Source organism: Tympanuchus pallidicinctus, unplaced genomic scaffold (genome assembly GCF_026119805.1).
Source record: "Tympanuchus pallidicinctus isolate F22 unplaced genomic scaffold, pur_lepc_1.0 scaffold5, whole genome shotgun sequence".
NCBI classification, from domain to species: Eukaryota; Metazoa; Chordata; class Aves; order Galliformes; family Phasianidae; genus Tympanuchus; species Tympanuchus pallidicinctus.
In genome coordinates this window covers 68,596,766-68,613,095 of record NW_026294769.1, presented here as the reverse complement: position 1 = coordinate 68,613,095, position 16,330 = coordinate 68,596,766, and the positions used below count along the sequence as shown (strand labels likewise).

Genomic DNA, 16,330 nt, shown 5'->3' with positions numbered 1-16,330 from the left:
TGAAGTTCTTTGGAAAGAAGATGACTGGGAACATTAAAATTCTCAAAAATAATGCAAACTAATTATAATAGTTCAACAGCATTTACATCACATATGCAGCTGGAAGTGTAAGGCAGCAAAAGCCCTTTTGCTGTCAGGGGAAATACAGCCTGGGAAAGTAGTGGCCTATATTAGTTAAATCCCAGCAGTATTTAGCAGCAGTGACTTTCTCTTGTTGGTCTGATTTGACCACTGGAAAGGAAAACTGCAGGAAACAGGAGATGATGGCAGGTGCAGCAGCTGCTTGATATGAATAATGATGAAATCATGGAATCATACAATCACCAAGGTTGGAAAAGACCTCTGAGGTCATCCAGTCCTAAGGTCCACCTATCACCAATACTTCTCACTAAACCGTGTCCCTCAGTTGATTCTTGAGACCAAGTGAGACTTCTAGCTGACAGACTTTATTTGCTACTGAATTAGAAATCTCACAGAAGTGCAGAGGAGCACACTCTGTCCTATCAGTGATGCTGTTTCTCCAAGCAAATAGTATTATATGTAGATGTCCCTTCAGCTTCTGCTTTTAGGTGGGCACTGATAAGTCTACCTATGCACAAAGGTGCATCCCTGTCATCTTCTTGGTGGAGAAGTTCTAGACGTAGACATGGGGATCTCCAGCAGATCAAGGAAGCAGCAGTCACTCCTGTGCTATCTATCAAAAACTATGTCATAAAAAAGTCATGGGAAATACTGTTTAAAAGGCTTTGAATATGGAATTCCTGTTTTCAACTTTGGTAATAATGTGTGTTGCTACCGATTATTAAAAAGCTGGGTTAAGCCTCTTGGAAATCAATGGCTATTGAACTTGTTTCTCTCAAATGGTGATGTTTTTTCCTATCTGTCTCACTTCCAGAGCTCTGGGTAACTTCAGTGGGGCAGTCAGCGGGAGGTAATCCCTATTGTTAATTCGCTTTGACTGTGGAGTTGGAATAGCAGCAACAAACCATTCTCAGCTTCTCTCAGATAGGTGATCATGTATCATAAAAGTGTTATTATGACATAGTTAAACTCAATTCAGAGCATCTGTGGGAATCAGTACCATTATTTGCCATGTAATTAAACTCAGAAAGTGCTTAGAGAGTAAAGCCTGCAATTATCCAACTTTCAGACTCAAATGTGCAAGCTCCTATGTTAACAATGAGGGATATGAGTTTAGTTTTACTTTTAGCTAAGGGCTGATGCAGGATCAGGCCTGTTTTGTTTCCAAACTGGCATGGGAGTGTTGTCTTTGGATGACACCCAGCAGTTTGTTGTCAACGGGATGTTCTCCATCCAGCAGAGCTCCATGGTGTGCGTGTGGATGCACAACTGGACAGCTTGTACTGATGAAATTTTCCGCAGCTACATCTGTTTGTATGAAGCAGGATGTATGTCAGTTTTACTGCTCTAATTCTGTGTGGCTGATCACGTTTCCTATGTTTCTTTTGGGTTTTGTGCTACTTCCTTTCAGTTAATTGTCACAATTTTAATATATCTTTCTCATCTGTCAGTCAGGTTTTTTTTTTCTCTCTTTATAGATGGAAGTGGATCCATGCAGATCTTCCTTTTCAAGTCCTGTTTTTAAAATTGGATATTCAATACTTTTCCAAGCCTTTAGCTGCCTACTTCCTCTCTGATCTAAGTATAGTATCAAAAGTATAGCTCTTGTTCCTTCTTTTCTACTATGCCTAAGACAAGTCTGTTAGTACTGTATGGGTGATGTAGAACTTAATGAAAAGAGCAAACCTTAGGAGTTAGCAGAGCATGAAAATCTAATTAATTAAAACAATTTTTTTCCATGCTCTTTCAAGGTTTTCCTAGTGTTTTCCTGTTGCTGTTGTTTGTTTGGTTTGGCATTTATTTACTTACTGAGTTAATTACTTAGTTATTTGTTTCTTTGCCATTTCACCACTCTTATGACTTCATTTCTCTATAGACATTCTGATGTTTAGGAAGAAAAAGTGATAGGGATCTTAACTGTAATATCCTCGAAGAAGATTCTGTTGACCATAGTCAAAGAATCATTTAATTTGGAAGGGACCCTTAAAGTTCATCTAGTCCAACTCCCCTGCAACGAACAGGCATTTCTACAGTTAAGTCAAGCTAGATGGAAGAGCTGGTGTTCAAAGCTTAAGATCTGTAATATATATTATGTACAGGAGTGAATTTAATAGTAGGCACAAGGAGTAGCAGAAAAGTAGTTAGGAAAGTAGAATAAAACATCTAAAGGAAATCTTATTTGTTAGCAGAGTAAGCAGGCATGCAGACAGGAAATGCAATATTAGAGGAAGGAAGGATTGCTCTTGTGAGTTTTTGGTTTAGCTTCCTTTGGGAAGTTTGTGTGCACCTGGTCAAGTTAATGATGTCATTTTTTTTCTGCTAGGATTCTTGAGTGCTCTAAATATACTTTCTATATATTGTATGTAACATTTCCCTGATAAATTTTAGGATGTATTTATATCCTTTGACAAATTTGAACTGTATTGGATTATGTGATTATTCTATGAAATATAGGCTTTCCTGTGTTTCGTGATGGCCCCTTATATTTTGACATGTTCAGAAAGTATTTAAGAGCATCACACATTTTTTCTCTCTCGTGGAACATACTGCATTTTTATTTTTATTTTTATTATTATTATTTTTTTTTTTATATCACATGTAAAATCCCAATTATGAGTTGCAGTGTGTGCCTGGGTAACCCCAGCCTCTCTTGTAAAGAAAGTCTGGAAAGTGATAACTTGTAATTCACTACTTGATGCAATAGATGCTGACTTGGAGTATGGATGGATAAGGTATTGGAAAACATTATCGGAGGATAAAGAATTGCTTTTTCATCATCTTGATGGAATTTAGAAGTTCTTATTGAAAGAAACAAAGAGTATTCCAGCACTTGATGGATACTTTGATACTAACCCACTGACCTCTTACCTTGTGATACAGGCAATGGTGTGTACAGCCTTAGGAAGATTATTTTGTATCTCTAGGTGTTGAGACTTGTAGGCAATATCGCTGTTACCCAAATCTAACCCGGAATGGTTCAGTGTGTGCTAATGCTTAAATCTGAGTAACTTTATAACAGGAATTCCCTCGGAAGAATGAAAGTTGTGTCTTTAACACAATGACTATTTGTGCAAAGTTCCAGTACTGGCTAAGTTCAAGAACGCCAAAGTTCTTTCTAGAAAAGGGGACTGAAAGCTTGCAGGATCAAAAAGATATCCATAAATTATACTTTCCTACTAAAAAACAAACAAACAATTGGAGACTTGTCATGGAAAACTTCATCCCAGACATTTTGGCAAGGATTATAGAGAACTTATAATAGCAATGAGCGAGCAATTTTAATAGCTGGTAGAACAAATAGTCTATGAACTCAGAAGCTGTAACCCATATAGCATAACCTAATGAATAAATGTAAATTGAAACACATCAACAACCTTTGTCGTGTTGTTTTGTAATTTGACTGCTTGTATTTGCAATATCAGCATGAAAAGCAAATTGAATAAAAAGAAATTATTATGTGTTTGTAAGGGTGCTGCAGCTTAGAGCCCAATAACATTCTTCATCTCTGAGTATTCTATGAGCATGTCCCTTCTGGAATAATCTCATCGTGTTTTTGCCACTAACTTGCACAGAACCACCCACTTTTTGAAGTAGTTGCAGCTGGGCAGAAGCTATGAACTGTTAAAGCATGGCAGATTGAAAATAGGAGGGGGTGGGGAGCATAGCCTGACACTGGTGAGCTACAGGAACAATAGTTTGTTTCTTGTCTGTTTAGACTGCAATCTTTGTGGCTGAAGCCGTCTCTTTCTCATGCAATGAAATGCTAAATATGTCTTTGCAGTTTTCATTTTTTAATCTGCCTCCAAAGCCCAGCCTAGTGCCCAGGTGACAGGGTTTGTACTTTACCTTCAATTTTTAGTTTAATCTTTGCTTAAGACCTTTCTGTTTGCCCTCAGCTCAAGGAGGCAAGTAGAGAGGGTTGGGGAAGAATACTAAGAGGATGCTAGGAGTGCTGGGACAGTGACAGGAGACACGCTGGCGTGGTGTTGTGAGAGAACAAGGCCTGGAAGACATCTTCTTGCTCTTTGATTTTTTCACTCTTTGGTGCCACCACTCATGACCTGGAGTTGTTTAAAGCAAAACTTTGGCAATAGAACAAATGAGCATAGTGAATTTCTAAGTAAATTCCAGCTGCCACTTAGATGTTGAGTTTCTTCTCACTGAGGCTCTGGGCTCCCCTACTGGTGGACCACCCAATGGATAAGAAACTGGTTGAAAGGCCACAGGCAGAGGGTGGTGATTAATGGCTTCTATGTCCAAATTGGAGGCTGGTAATGAGCGGCATCCCCCAGGGCTCTGTCTTGGGACCGGTGCTCTTTAATATCTTTATCAATGACATCGATGACAGAATTGAGTGCACCCTCAGCAAGTTTGCTGACGACACCAAGCTGAGTGGTGCACTGACACAGTGGAAGGAAGGGATGCCAGACAGAAAGGTGGGCCCAGGTGAACCTGATGAGGTTCAACACAGCAAAGTGCAAGGTTTTGCACTTAGACCAGAGGAATCCAAGGTAGACTGGAAGGAGCAGTCCTTGAGAGCAGTCCTGCAGAGAAGGACCTGGAGGTCCTGATGGATGAAAAACTTAACATGAGCCAGCAGTGTGCTCTTGCAGCTTGGAAAGCAAATGGTATCCTGGGCTCCATCAGAAGAGGGGTGGTCAGCAGGGACAGGGAGGTGATTGTCCCCTCTACACTGCTCTTGTGAAGCCCCATCTGGAGTACTGAGTCCAGGTCTGGAGACCCCAGTACAAGAAAGACAGGGAGCTGTTGGAGAGGGTCCAGATGAGAGCCACAGAGATTATCAGGGGACTGGAGCACCTCCCCTACGAGACCGTCCGAGGGAGCTGGGCTTGTTCAGCCTGGAGAAAAGAAGGCTGCGGGATGACCTCATTGCAGCCTTTCAGTACCTAAAGGTACCTATAAATAGGAGGAGTGTCAACTCTTTGGAAGGGTAGACAACAGCAGGACACACGGAGACGGTTTTAAGTTGAAGGAGGAAAGATTTAGATCGGATGTCAGGGGGAAATTCTTTACAGAGAGAGTGGTGAGGTGCTGGAACAGGCTGTCCAGAGAAGTTGTGGATGCCCCGTCCCTGGAGGTATTCAAGGCCAGGTTGGATGGGGTCCTGGGCAGCCTGGTCTAGTATTAAATATTAAATGGGGAAGTTGGTGGCCGTGCCTGTGGCAGGGGGGTTGGAGATTCATGATCCTTGAGGTTCCTTCCAACCCTGGCCATTCTGTGATTCTGTGATACGGCTATGCTGGGCCACCACAATCTGCAAGGAGTGTTTGCTACCATATCAGCACTGAACAGTGGCTGCTTGAGGAGGTGGGTGGGGATAACAGCATTGTTTGGAGCTAAAAACACTATTTAATGCTAATGTTAAAAGCACAAGTATTTTTAAGCTTTTTGGAAAAAGAAAGCACATTTTTGGAGATTTCACTTTCCACTAAGATTTCCACATTTCAGGTGCTAAAAAAACATGAATGTCTGGGTCTGTAGTCTACCTTTCCCAGACTCATGCTATACTTTAGATTATATTGGAGTTGCTGCAATAGGAGAAAAAAAAAAAAAAAAACACAATAAAAGCATTAAGACATGCCAGGCTCTCCATTTCTGTGCCAACTATTTCCCATTATATTGTGGAGGATGTAGGGGTGTTCATCATAGGAAAAAAAGAAACGGGAGACATGGACTTTAATTAGCATTGCCACCTTTTGTGATACTAGATTTTACTCCCAAGAAGCATGGTTAGACCCCAGGCCTTTCAAGAAACATTCTTCATTGCATCCCACAGGCAGAATATTGTGCAAACAGTGTTGCAACAGTTCTGTCCAATTTACTCAATATCTGTGGGATAGAGAGAGGGTTTGCTTCCAGTTCCCTTTGCTTTAATGCTACTACAGTGCTCAGTTGCCAGAGTGTATCATGCGTGTGAAGAGGAACCAGGCCCTGGTCTGAGGAATTGGCAGTGTAAGGGCTCTGTCTAATCCCAGAGTGATTGTAGCAGAACAGCTCTGCAATGGTGCCAGCCACACAAGGGAAACAGATGGAACAAAAGGACTGGAGACAAGCCTTGAGATCTTTGTTTTCATACCAACAGGGGTATGATGAAACCATAGGGAACACTGTGGTGCTTCACCTGGAGCCCAGCAGACCCACTGCAGGCTCCATCACCGTGATCATATCCCTGTGGCTTAACTCAGCTGTTACTTGGCATGGGACTCAAGCTTTTGGCTGAAACATCTCAGTTTCCTAATCAGATTGATTAGTACATGACATAAATCTCAATTTTAGAATGTCTAAAACTTTAAGCCCTAATTATTTTTGGCTTTGAGAACTGCTGTTATGATCCATTATGCTATTAAGAACCAATTTTTTTTCAGACTTAAGCTTTATTTTCTACCAAAGCATGATTGTGGACAAACTTCAAAAGAGGTTGGAAGGGAATAAAGCCAAATAAAGCAGCAAAAAACATAAGGATCAGCGATGCTCTGTGCTTTAAGAAGGGTAACAGTGATGCACGGAATATCTATGAACCCGAGTGCATCCTGCCACTCTGAGGCAACAAAATTGTTTCAGATTCCTGGTATTATTTAATTTAAAAATACACATTTTTGATAGGAGACTCTAAGCAATGTAAGGTTACCTGGTTTTTAACAGTTGAAAATCAAGAGGCTGATGTAGTAACCAAAGGCTAAGGAAAAGTATGTACCAAGTAGGTGAGAGTCTTCAACTTTTGACACTTGCTGTTCAGTTTACTTAGATGCTATGTAACTGTCAAGTCATGTATTTTTAAAAGGGGAAGAGCTCTGAAAGAGTCACTTCTGTTAAAATCTTTTCTGGATTTATTGTGTGAAACTATGTCAGAGAAAATCAGTAATTCAGACAGTACACAATGGACCTTGTGACACCAGAGCCTGTAACAAAGAATAGCTTAAAGAGGGCATAGTGTGGGCAGATGCTTATGCATGAACACTTTTGGATGCTTGCAAGATGATTAATTTCCAAGCTAATCATAAAGAGGAAGATTAAATTTGTAACGTTTGTTATGAAATATCTGAAATGCAAACCACATTTATGATGCTGTGGAGTATAAACATATACTGTTGCTATTAAGTCCACGTGTCTCTGTGTAACAGAGATGTTTGTGGGTTTTTTTTCTCAAGTTTTCTCCAGCTTATAGAGACCATGTATATTTTTTTTTCTTTTAAGTTAATCAGACTAACTCACAGCACTTTTTGTTAATCACTGGGAAAGCACTATTTGGCTATATGTAAGCTTATAAATGCTGTTTGAACATCACAATAAGTTGTTTTGCCTTATTGTCAGTGGCCTGAGCTGCTTAGTTATTTGTCTGGAGCTCTGGAGATGTTAGGTCTCTCCTTCCTTGCTCCAACCTTGCTTGTTCATGAAGTCCTGAGCTGCCACACATTCATAGAATGGCTTGCATTGGAGGGAACCTCAAAGATCATCTAGTTTGAGCCCTCTCCCGTGGGCAAGATTATTAACCACTAAATCAGACACTACATCAGGTTCCCCAGGGCTTCATCCAACCTGGCCTTGAACACCTCCAAGAATAAATTCCTACCTGCTTTGGTGCTTGAGCAATTAGGACACATGGGGCTTTCAGAGTGATATTGCCAGCCTTGAAATGGCTCCAACATGTGGCCTGGGAGTTAAGTCTTGCATGGTTCTCTCTGCCCAAAGAGAGCAACACCAGAGCTTAGGAGTCATGATCTTCAGTGTCCAAGGACTTTTCCCTTTTCTCTTTGCCTTTTAATCCTCACAAGTATTTAGTCCCACGTTTAAAGTGACTGCTGTCCCTCCTGCTTGCTCAGCTTGCGGTGGAAATGCTGTCAGGATGTTCAGGCGAGCTTAATTTCTTATATGTCGGTGTTATATATCAAAAGGAGAATAATATCTACCGCCAGTGTTTAAACAAACTGTTTTGAGGAGATTGCCTTCTTTATGATGCATTTAGCAAGGAGTTGTTTCCTGTTCTTTGTTCTCCATGATACCGTGTAAATAAAGAAAGGTTGGGTTTGAGTGCATAGGTAAATCCTGTAATGCTTGCAGTGGTTTCCCTAGGCCCTCATGGGCATGAGACCATCCTGCTTGGCAGTGCATTCTGTCTCATGAACCTGGACATCCTTGCGGGTGTCTTCAGCAGAATAAATTTTGGAGCAAGGTAGGATCATAATCCTTAGAGTTTGAAAGGACCTTTAAAATCATCCTACTCCCCTTCAGTGATCAGGGACATCTACAGCTAGATCAGGCTGCTTAGAGCCCCATCCAGCCTGGTCTTCAGTGTCTCTAGGAATGAGACACCCATCACCTCTCTGAGCAGCCTGCTCCAATGCCTCACCAGCCTTATTGTAAAAAAAAAAAAAAATTCCTTATATCCACTCTAAATCTTCTCTCTTTTAGTTAGAAGCCACTTCCCTTTGTTTCATCAAGGTATATTGGAACTTGTTTGGTTCCTGTACTTGGGATGAATTAAATCACATATATTGTGATTATCTAGTGTTTGGTATGTGTGATTACATCATTGCTGGTGTCTGAGCATGGATAAGCTGATGTGTGATTTCTTAGCTCCTTTTTTGGGATCCCTGTTCTGAAAAGCCAGGATGCTTTGCCAGCTGAAAACTTTTATTTTCTCTTACTCAAAAAAATGATTGCTTTACAAGTTAAAACTGTAAGGTGTATCTGCAGTGGATTCAGCTGATAGCTGGATATAGTGGGAGTCTGCTGGGTAGATGTGGCTTGTCCAAGAGGGAAGAACTTGGGACCTTGTGCAGGCTGAGTCGGCCAAATGGAGTGAAAAACTTGTTTTTCTCTGAGTTGGCAACTTTACTCTATTGCATGCAGACATAAATGAACTTTGTATTATGAATACTTCTGTGAGGCAAGTGCTTTTGCAATTGATATAAAAGAATGCTTGTCTGGTTATTTAGGAAAGTTATGCAGTAACAGTAGCTTCCAGCTATCCTGTCACATAAGAGTGGAGCACAAAGCACCTTTTTAGAGATTTTTAAAACCTCTATGCAATCCAGCATCTTTCTCTTTGGAAAATTAGAAGCTTTTTACAGTGGTGTCAGATAGCAGGGCTTTGTTCGCCAGCTCTGAGGAAGAAATAATGTGCTGTTGTGCCAGCTTATCACATGGCTGTTCCTTAGTTGGAATGTTTCAGGTATCCCTGGTGCAGATAGGGGGAACCCAGAGCTTGTAAATGTCTATTTGAAAACATAATGTGGCTTGAAGGCCTGGTATCATTCCAAAAGTGAGAACGTGGTACACATTGGGCTTTTGTTCAGCAGACTTGATGGCAGTAGTGTAATCTGCTGGTCAGCACTTCCTAATGTTGGTTCTTTCGGAAACATAGAGCAACAACTTTGAGCTATTATGAAAACAGGATTGTTTTTTAAGGCTATAAAAGACATCCATGTTGTTCTTTTTGGCAGAGATTTTTGGTCATTTGTAGTCAATGCTCTGACTCCCTGAAAACCCAAAGCTGTCTTGGGTAAACAACTTTCTTCGACGAGTGCTAGCTGTGGCTTTGTTCCTTGAGCCACTTACTGGAAAACTGCAGGGAGCCTGGCTTCTTACTTTCCTCCCATATAGGGAAAACATGGAAAATCCCTTGTACTTCTAGCCTTCCAGATTGCATGTAAATATTTTCAGCTTTTATTTTCCTTTTCTTTTGATTTTGCTTGTCTGTGAAGATCTTAATCATTAAGAACAAAACTGGAGAAAGAGGGTGAGTTAGAGTGACTGCTGGGGATTTAACTCTTGTTTTGACTATTCTGACTGCTTAAGTAGCTTTGGTGTCTTGAAAATTTGAATTACAAATTACTGGGAATGGGAAATGAGAACAGGAGATTTAGACTGAAATATATATATATATATTATATATATGTACAATATAGTTACATATATATAGTTATATATAGTTAGTCTGAGTGATCTTAAGTCCCTGCCAACATAAATGGTTCTATGATTCTGTATAACAGTTCTGCTTTTGCCCCCATGATTCGAGTTGTGAAATTATATACCCATTAAACACTTCTCTAAACTTAAAATCTACTCTGCCAAAATTTGCATCCAGTTGCATAGCTTCCAAGAAGGTTTCCTAAAATCTGAAGTCATTTACACGTACATAGATGCCAGCATTTATTTGACATTATCTTAATTAATCAAGTGTTTGCCATTTCATAGGCAAACACTGCTATGGTCATTCATCAGGCTTAAGAGGGAGCAGCCCCTGGCACTTTATCTCCATGGAAGGAATGAAATATTCTGTTTTCTAGCTCCCAGTTTGGACTGATATATTCACCAAACTGAAGTACAGCTTGGTCAGTATGCAGACAGTGTGTTGCACCTGCAGAAGGATCTGCTGCACCATTTGTCTCAGCACTCATGTGATCTGGGGCTCCAGTGGTTATTTCCAATCCATGTGCCCAATTAAGCTGGGCAGAGTGATGCTGTGCCTTTACTAGAGCAGGATGCAGCGATCTTCTTCCCTACTGTGATAGTTTTGAAACCTTTTATTGCATAATCTGCATTGGTGTGCAATTAAAGGCATGTTGTTTTTACTTGGTACACGGTACTGTTTGGGTTGTTCAAATCAAAGAAGGTTCCTGTTCCAATTTTACTCTTGGTAAGAGAGTAGAATGATGCTTATGAGCATCTAATTTAGTTTACTTAAAGCAGAGATACTGGAGAGGGAGCCTGTATCTAAACAAAGAGAGTATTTAATCTAACTTTGAGAGAAGATGTTTGTGTAGATTAGGTTATGCCTCCTTTCACATGTGAAATGAGAGTTTTCATGTGATTGAATACTGCAAGAATCGTTGAATATCCCAAGTTGTGAGGGACCCCTAAGGATCATCGAGTCCAACTCCAGTTGTGCTGTCCTTGCCTTACTTCCTTCAGCATCCTCTCCTCTGAAGTTGCCAAACTTTTGTTTTGATCTCACAGCCTTAACATTTCTTTAATCTCATGTTGTACAGGCGTGTGTACATAAACAAACCAGGGGATGTTTTACAGGAGATTCATAACCCTCTTGCAAAGCTGTGTTAAACTATAACCTGACACAGCAGATCACTGGAGGTGGTGGAGGGGGAGGGTCTTTATTTGCTTCTGTATTTAATCTTTTATGCAAGCTGAAAACAAATATTTCTTCATCTTCACAGATACCAGCTACTGACCATGTCAACAGAGTTCCAGGATGCTCACCTTGCAGAGGTGAAACCTCTGGTGGAGAAGGAGGAGGTAATTATCTTAAACATTTTTAAAGCTTTTGTGTCTTCTTTCAGGATTCCTGTTGCAACTGTGCATTTATTCTTAGTTCTAACAAGCTGTATGGAAAGACAGATGAGAAACTGGTGGTGCAATAATAGTGGTTTTTGTTAATAAAGCAAAATTGAGTTTTAATTATTGCTCTGGTTGTGTGCTTCTTTAATTTTGATCTATTGTGAACATATTCATGAAAAAAAATATATATATATATATATAGTTACAGTTCTGGGTTTATTTTGAACAGTTCCAATTGGACAAACTCAAGTAGATCTACCTATTCCTATAGATTTCTCAGTGCAGAGTTTCAAACTTTGCTCTATCCTGTGCCTTTCATGGAGGAGCAGATATGCAGAGAGAGCCTTTACATTGCTCTTGGTAGTTCTGGGTCTGAAAGCATGTCTGCCCCATCGTGTCTGCTCAGGTTGCCCTATGACTGCAGCATAAAACCATTTTCAGCCTTTTGTTTGCTTAACTCTGTTGTGCTTCTTTGCATTTGTTTTTGCACTATTTTTCTCCAAATCTCTTTCCACAGCATCTAGGGTCAGTGTCTGTTTGACTCTGATCGATGGCGCTCCTACCCTGTGCGTGTTCATTGCAAATAATTCATTAGAATATTCAAACAAACTTACTGCTTTTTTTCTTGAATCAAGGCTAAGATTTTTCTTTCACTTTCCCCAGTGATCGTCATTCTTGACACGTGGTGACATTTTCGTCTATTTTTCTACACTGAGATTCCTCATTGTTTTATTTGCTACTTTCATTTTTTATTCTCTACCTCTTTTTGAGTAAACACTTCTGGAAATTATTTCCACTTACAAATGTAATGAAATGTCTAGAGAAACTTTAAACACAATTCCTGTGCCAAGGACATTGCATGAAAGCAAGGCCTTCAGGAACTAAGATCCCTTTCTAATGCCAATGTTGTTCAGTAGCCGCAAAATGAAGCAGAAGTTCTCTGGTTACTGAAATGTTTTTGCTTCAGAGTTCAGAAATGTCTTACACTGAAGAATTTCCTGCGTTTCTGCAGCATGTAGATGAAAAATTGCTATCTTGACGAGGAGCCCTGTGTGCTTTTATTCACAGTTGCCTTAATTTTTGCCAATGTGGGGAAAGTAGCGGAGTTAATCTGGTTTGATCATCTGTTGGGCTATCCTTATCATAAATGGAGGAAGTTTTTTATAGTGTTTAGAGAAAGTGGAAAAATGATTGCCTCAGATGACACTCAGCACATGCTAGGGTTAGTGGTGGAGATTGGCAGTGAGTGAGTGATGCTCTCTTAAGTGTAATCTTACTTACTGTGTACTAGGCTTCTTTCTATAGCCAATTCTTTATTACTGAGCGGTGATGGAGCCCTGTTTTGTACACTGTCTAGATGGTTGCTATACCTACATACACCTTCAATCTGTAGACCACTTGGAAACATGAGTGTTTGAAATTACTATGTTTAAAAGGTCATGAGTCCAATAGTGCAGATCAAAAGATTGTCTAAGGTTACAAACATAGTCTGTAAAGAGTGAACTTGGACTCAGGCTGTAAACTGACTTCCACAAATTCATCAGCTCTTCACGTACCTGTTTGCATGTGCATCACAGTCCTTAATTACCTAAAGATCACAGCTTTAGTGTTACATTGTAATTGTGGTTTGAACTGCAAAGTTTAGAAGTCCATCCTCGAGATGGTATTACGCAAGGTAGAGTTGTATTGCTTCTGATATCTTCCATCCTTCATTTACATGAGATTTTAGGACTGCATGAACTCCTTGTCAGGCTCCTGAACTTTGCATTTTATTTCTGTACTTCTCCCTCAAGCTTTGACTTCCTGGTGACACTGCAGTGTAACAAGTGCCAGCCTGACTGCTCTTCCTACTGTGTGCATCTCCCTCAATGTAACTGACTCCTTCCAAGTTTTCTAATAGCTAGCAATGTCTTAAAGATGTGTCTTCCTTTGAGGTTATGGAGATGAGGAGGATGTCACCTTACTCTTTTTCTGATCTTAATGCAGGGGATGCAGAGGAGCTTGTCAGTAATAGCAATGGCTAGATGTAGGAGTGGACATTTAGACGTTCAGCAATATTCAAGAAGTGAAGGGAAAGAGCTCTCCACTGGAGAGCCAGTGGGTCAGAACAAGTGTCTCAGTGCACTTACAGAAGTTTTAACTGCAAATGTTACCTGACTTAGTATCCTGTCATCTCTTCACAGGCTATCACTCGCCTCCTTCCAGACTTCGATGTTCAGGTCAGTGAAGCTATACTTCTGTTGTTGGTTTTTTTTTTCTTTAATAAAAGGGAAAACAGAAACTGGATCAGAAATGACTGACTGCTCATAAAAAATGCTGTACTTGTGAGAAGGAGCCCTGAATGGGGCTCTTACACTATCTTGTGAAAGGGACTGCAGGAGATCTTTTCAACCTAAAGCTGAGAAAAAATCATCCTAAAGAAATGAGTTGCAAGAAGCTCTGTTTTTTGCTAAAAGAAAGATTCTTCAGCTGTAGTGGCAAAATCAAAATGCACTCCTCCCACATGAGCATGCAGTTTCCCCAATTAATTTCCTTTCATTAGCAGTGTGTGTGCATTTCCTATGAGGAAATGTCCCTCTTGGTGTAACCCATTATGCCATTAAAAGTTTCCAAAATATTTCTGAAGCCTGGGAATCAGAGGAAGGCAGTAAGCAATCAATTTTGGCTGTACAAAGTGTGATGGCACTTTCCATACATTTATTTACACCCTGCACACAATTGTGCATGAAGTATACTGCCAGGTCCAACGGTGCCTTTCCATTTTTCTCATGTGATGTGTGTTTGAGAGGTGACTTTATGATTCTGTTTTCTCCTCTTTTAAATTATTTTATCTCCATGTGCTGAGTCTTGTTCTTGATGGCTCTTAAGCTACAACTAAGGAAATTAATTCTGGAGTCAGGTTGGGTTGGATTGGGAGAGAGAAAAGTGAGTGTGCACCTGCCTCAACAAAAAGAGTGAGCAGTGCATTCCCATTGCTGAGGACAAGGAGTATGAGTCAGAGACTGAGGCTTGCCAGGTGTCTTGTATATATCAAGGATGTTTAATGGGAGGTAGATCATACAGGAATAAGAGAAGCTATTGAGTTAGTCTCTTATATGTGCAAGCAGAGGCTTTTGAAAAAATAATCCTGTTGAATTCTGCAACATCTTGCACTTTATTTTCACTTCTTTATATTTTATTAAGTGCTTTACAGATTTGTTAGAAATCGAGCAGAAACACTGCTGTCACCTCCCTGGAAACCAAGGCAGGCAGTTATTGCAAACAACTTGCCCTCTTTCAGCAGCTCTTAATTTTTTAGCAAGAATGTAGTTCATATTAGTCTGACATTCTCCCCTTCATTCTTTCTAACGTTGAAATCCACTGCCTGAAGTCTTGATAGACATAAGTTAAACTTCTCATCATCAGACTTTCTGCAGGCCTGTGCACAGCATGGGAGAAGCTTGTTGTTTGGGCCCAGATTTACCACTTGTTCTAAATAAATATGAATCCCGGATTAAGTCTGTGAATAGGAATACTGCACTATTTTGATTAAAAATCCAGAAGTGACCCATATTTTATTTCTATTCTTGGAATAAATTTGCTTGGCTTGTAAACAGTGTGTATATATAGGTTTTTAACTTGCAAGATCAAATTCTCTAAGCCATTTTGTTGGTTTTTTTCCCATGTTTTGGATTAACTGTCAGTAATCCAGACCAGTGGTTCTTGCTATTTAGCCCTGTTCTGCCATCTCTTTCTTTTTCTAATGATGTTCCTTTCTTACACTTTAATCTTTGATTGTTCTAGTTCAAGGAAGCAAAATGTGGGAAAACAACCTCAATCCCTTGTTTTAAGAACTGCTGTTGGAAAGGAGACTTTGCTTTGGTGCTTAAAACCACAAGAACCCTACTATGCATCTTCAAGTTCCCCTGTGGTTGATCTATGAAGAAAGATGGTTTGAAGCTGTTTTGAGAACCTCAATGACTTAATTTATTCAAGAGGTTCTGGAGGATCCAGGACACTCAGAACTGACAATGAAGCTCACATATGCCCTTAGTGAGTGATCTGTCCCTCGAGCATGTTTGGGAGAAGGAGGCATCTAGCTAAGAAAGGATCCCAGGACTCAGCAGGACACTCCTTTAGTTCCCATATGTCTGTATAGGGATGTGACAGTTCTCTATATCACTGTCCTTTTTTGCAGACAAGTTATGCAGTGTTCAGTTAATAACTTCATTTCTGTCATCAGTGAAAACTAGTGGCTGCCTGTAAGTGTATTTGTTCCAAGAAGAATTTTCATCTAGCTACTCAGATTTGGAAAGAAGCTGGCTCTTACTTCACGGGCTATTTTTGACAAACTTTCCATTTTTGAAGTGACCCACTATATAGCAGAATATCATCCTCCAAATTGCAAGATTTGTGTGTGGTTATTCTCTGGAGAAAAGCCATAAATGGAGCTGGATTTGATGATCCTTTTGAGTTTGTTCCCACTTGGTATATCCAATGATTAAATGATTCTGTGAGTTACTGGGAATTGGCCAAGACCTGAGTTGAACGGAAGAATTGACAACTCTGATCTCCCACCACTCTGTACTGTCTACATTTCTGTCCGCGGTGCATACCTGAAGATAGAAGTTAAGTTATGCCTCCCAAGAACGTGACTATTCCTTGCCAAACCTGTTTTAGCACAGTTCAAGATAAGTTGGTGCAGGGCAGTGTGCCCTGTGCTGCTTTGTGTTGGCTGAATGCCAATGTGCTTTTATTATATTTGCAGTTGAGTGCATTGGCCTATTCTTTTACCTGTTAACATTGGAGTCCGGGGAAAACTGTCTCCCTGCTGCTGTATACATTCCTGTGGCTCTATACTTCAGAAATGAGCAGTCTGCCAGAACACTGCTTTTTCAATAATGAAGGAAAGCTTTCCGAGCTGTGCAGAATCTGTAGGCAGCAGAGAAGAGCT

At 40.2% G+C, this 16,330-nt stretch overlaps 1 protein-coding gene across 1 annotated transcript in view; it reads left to right on the top strand.

Moving 5' to 3' along the window:
• Window positions 1–16,330, top strand: part of NDRG1 (N-myc downstream regulated 1) — a 40,033-nt gene that overhangs the window by 2,993 nt on the left and 20,710 nt on the right. The window contains exons 2-3 of the mRNA XM_052703595.1: window positions 11,277–11,355; window positions 13,581–13,616. Of these exons, the coding sequence (XP_052559555.1) occupies window positions 11,293–11,355; window positions 13,581–13,616 (99 nt within the window). The 5' untranslated portion in view covers window positions 11,277–11,292. The remainder of the gene's footprint in view (window positions 1–11,276; window positions 11,356–13,580; window positions 13,617–16,330) is intronic.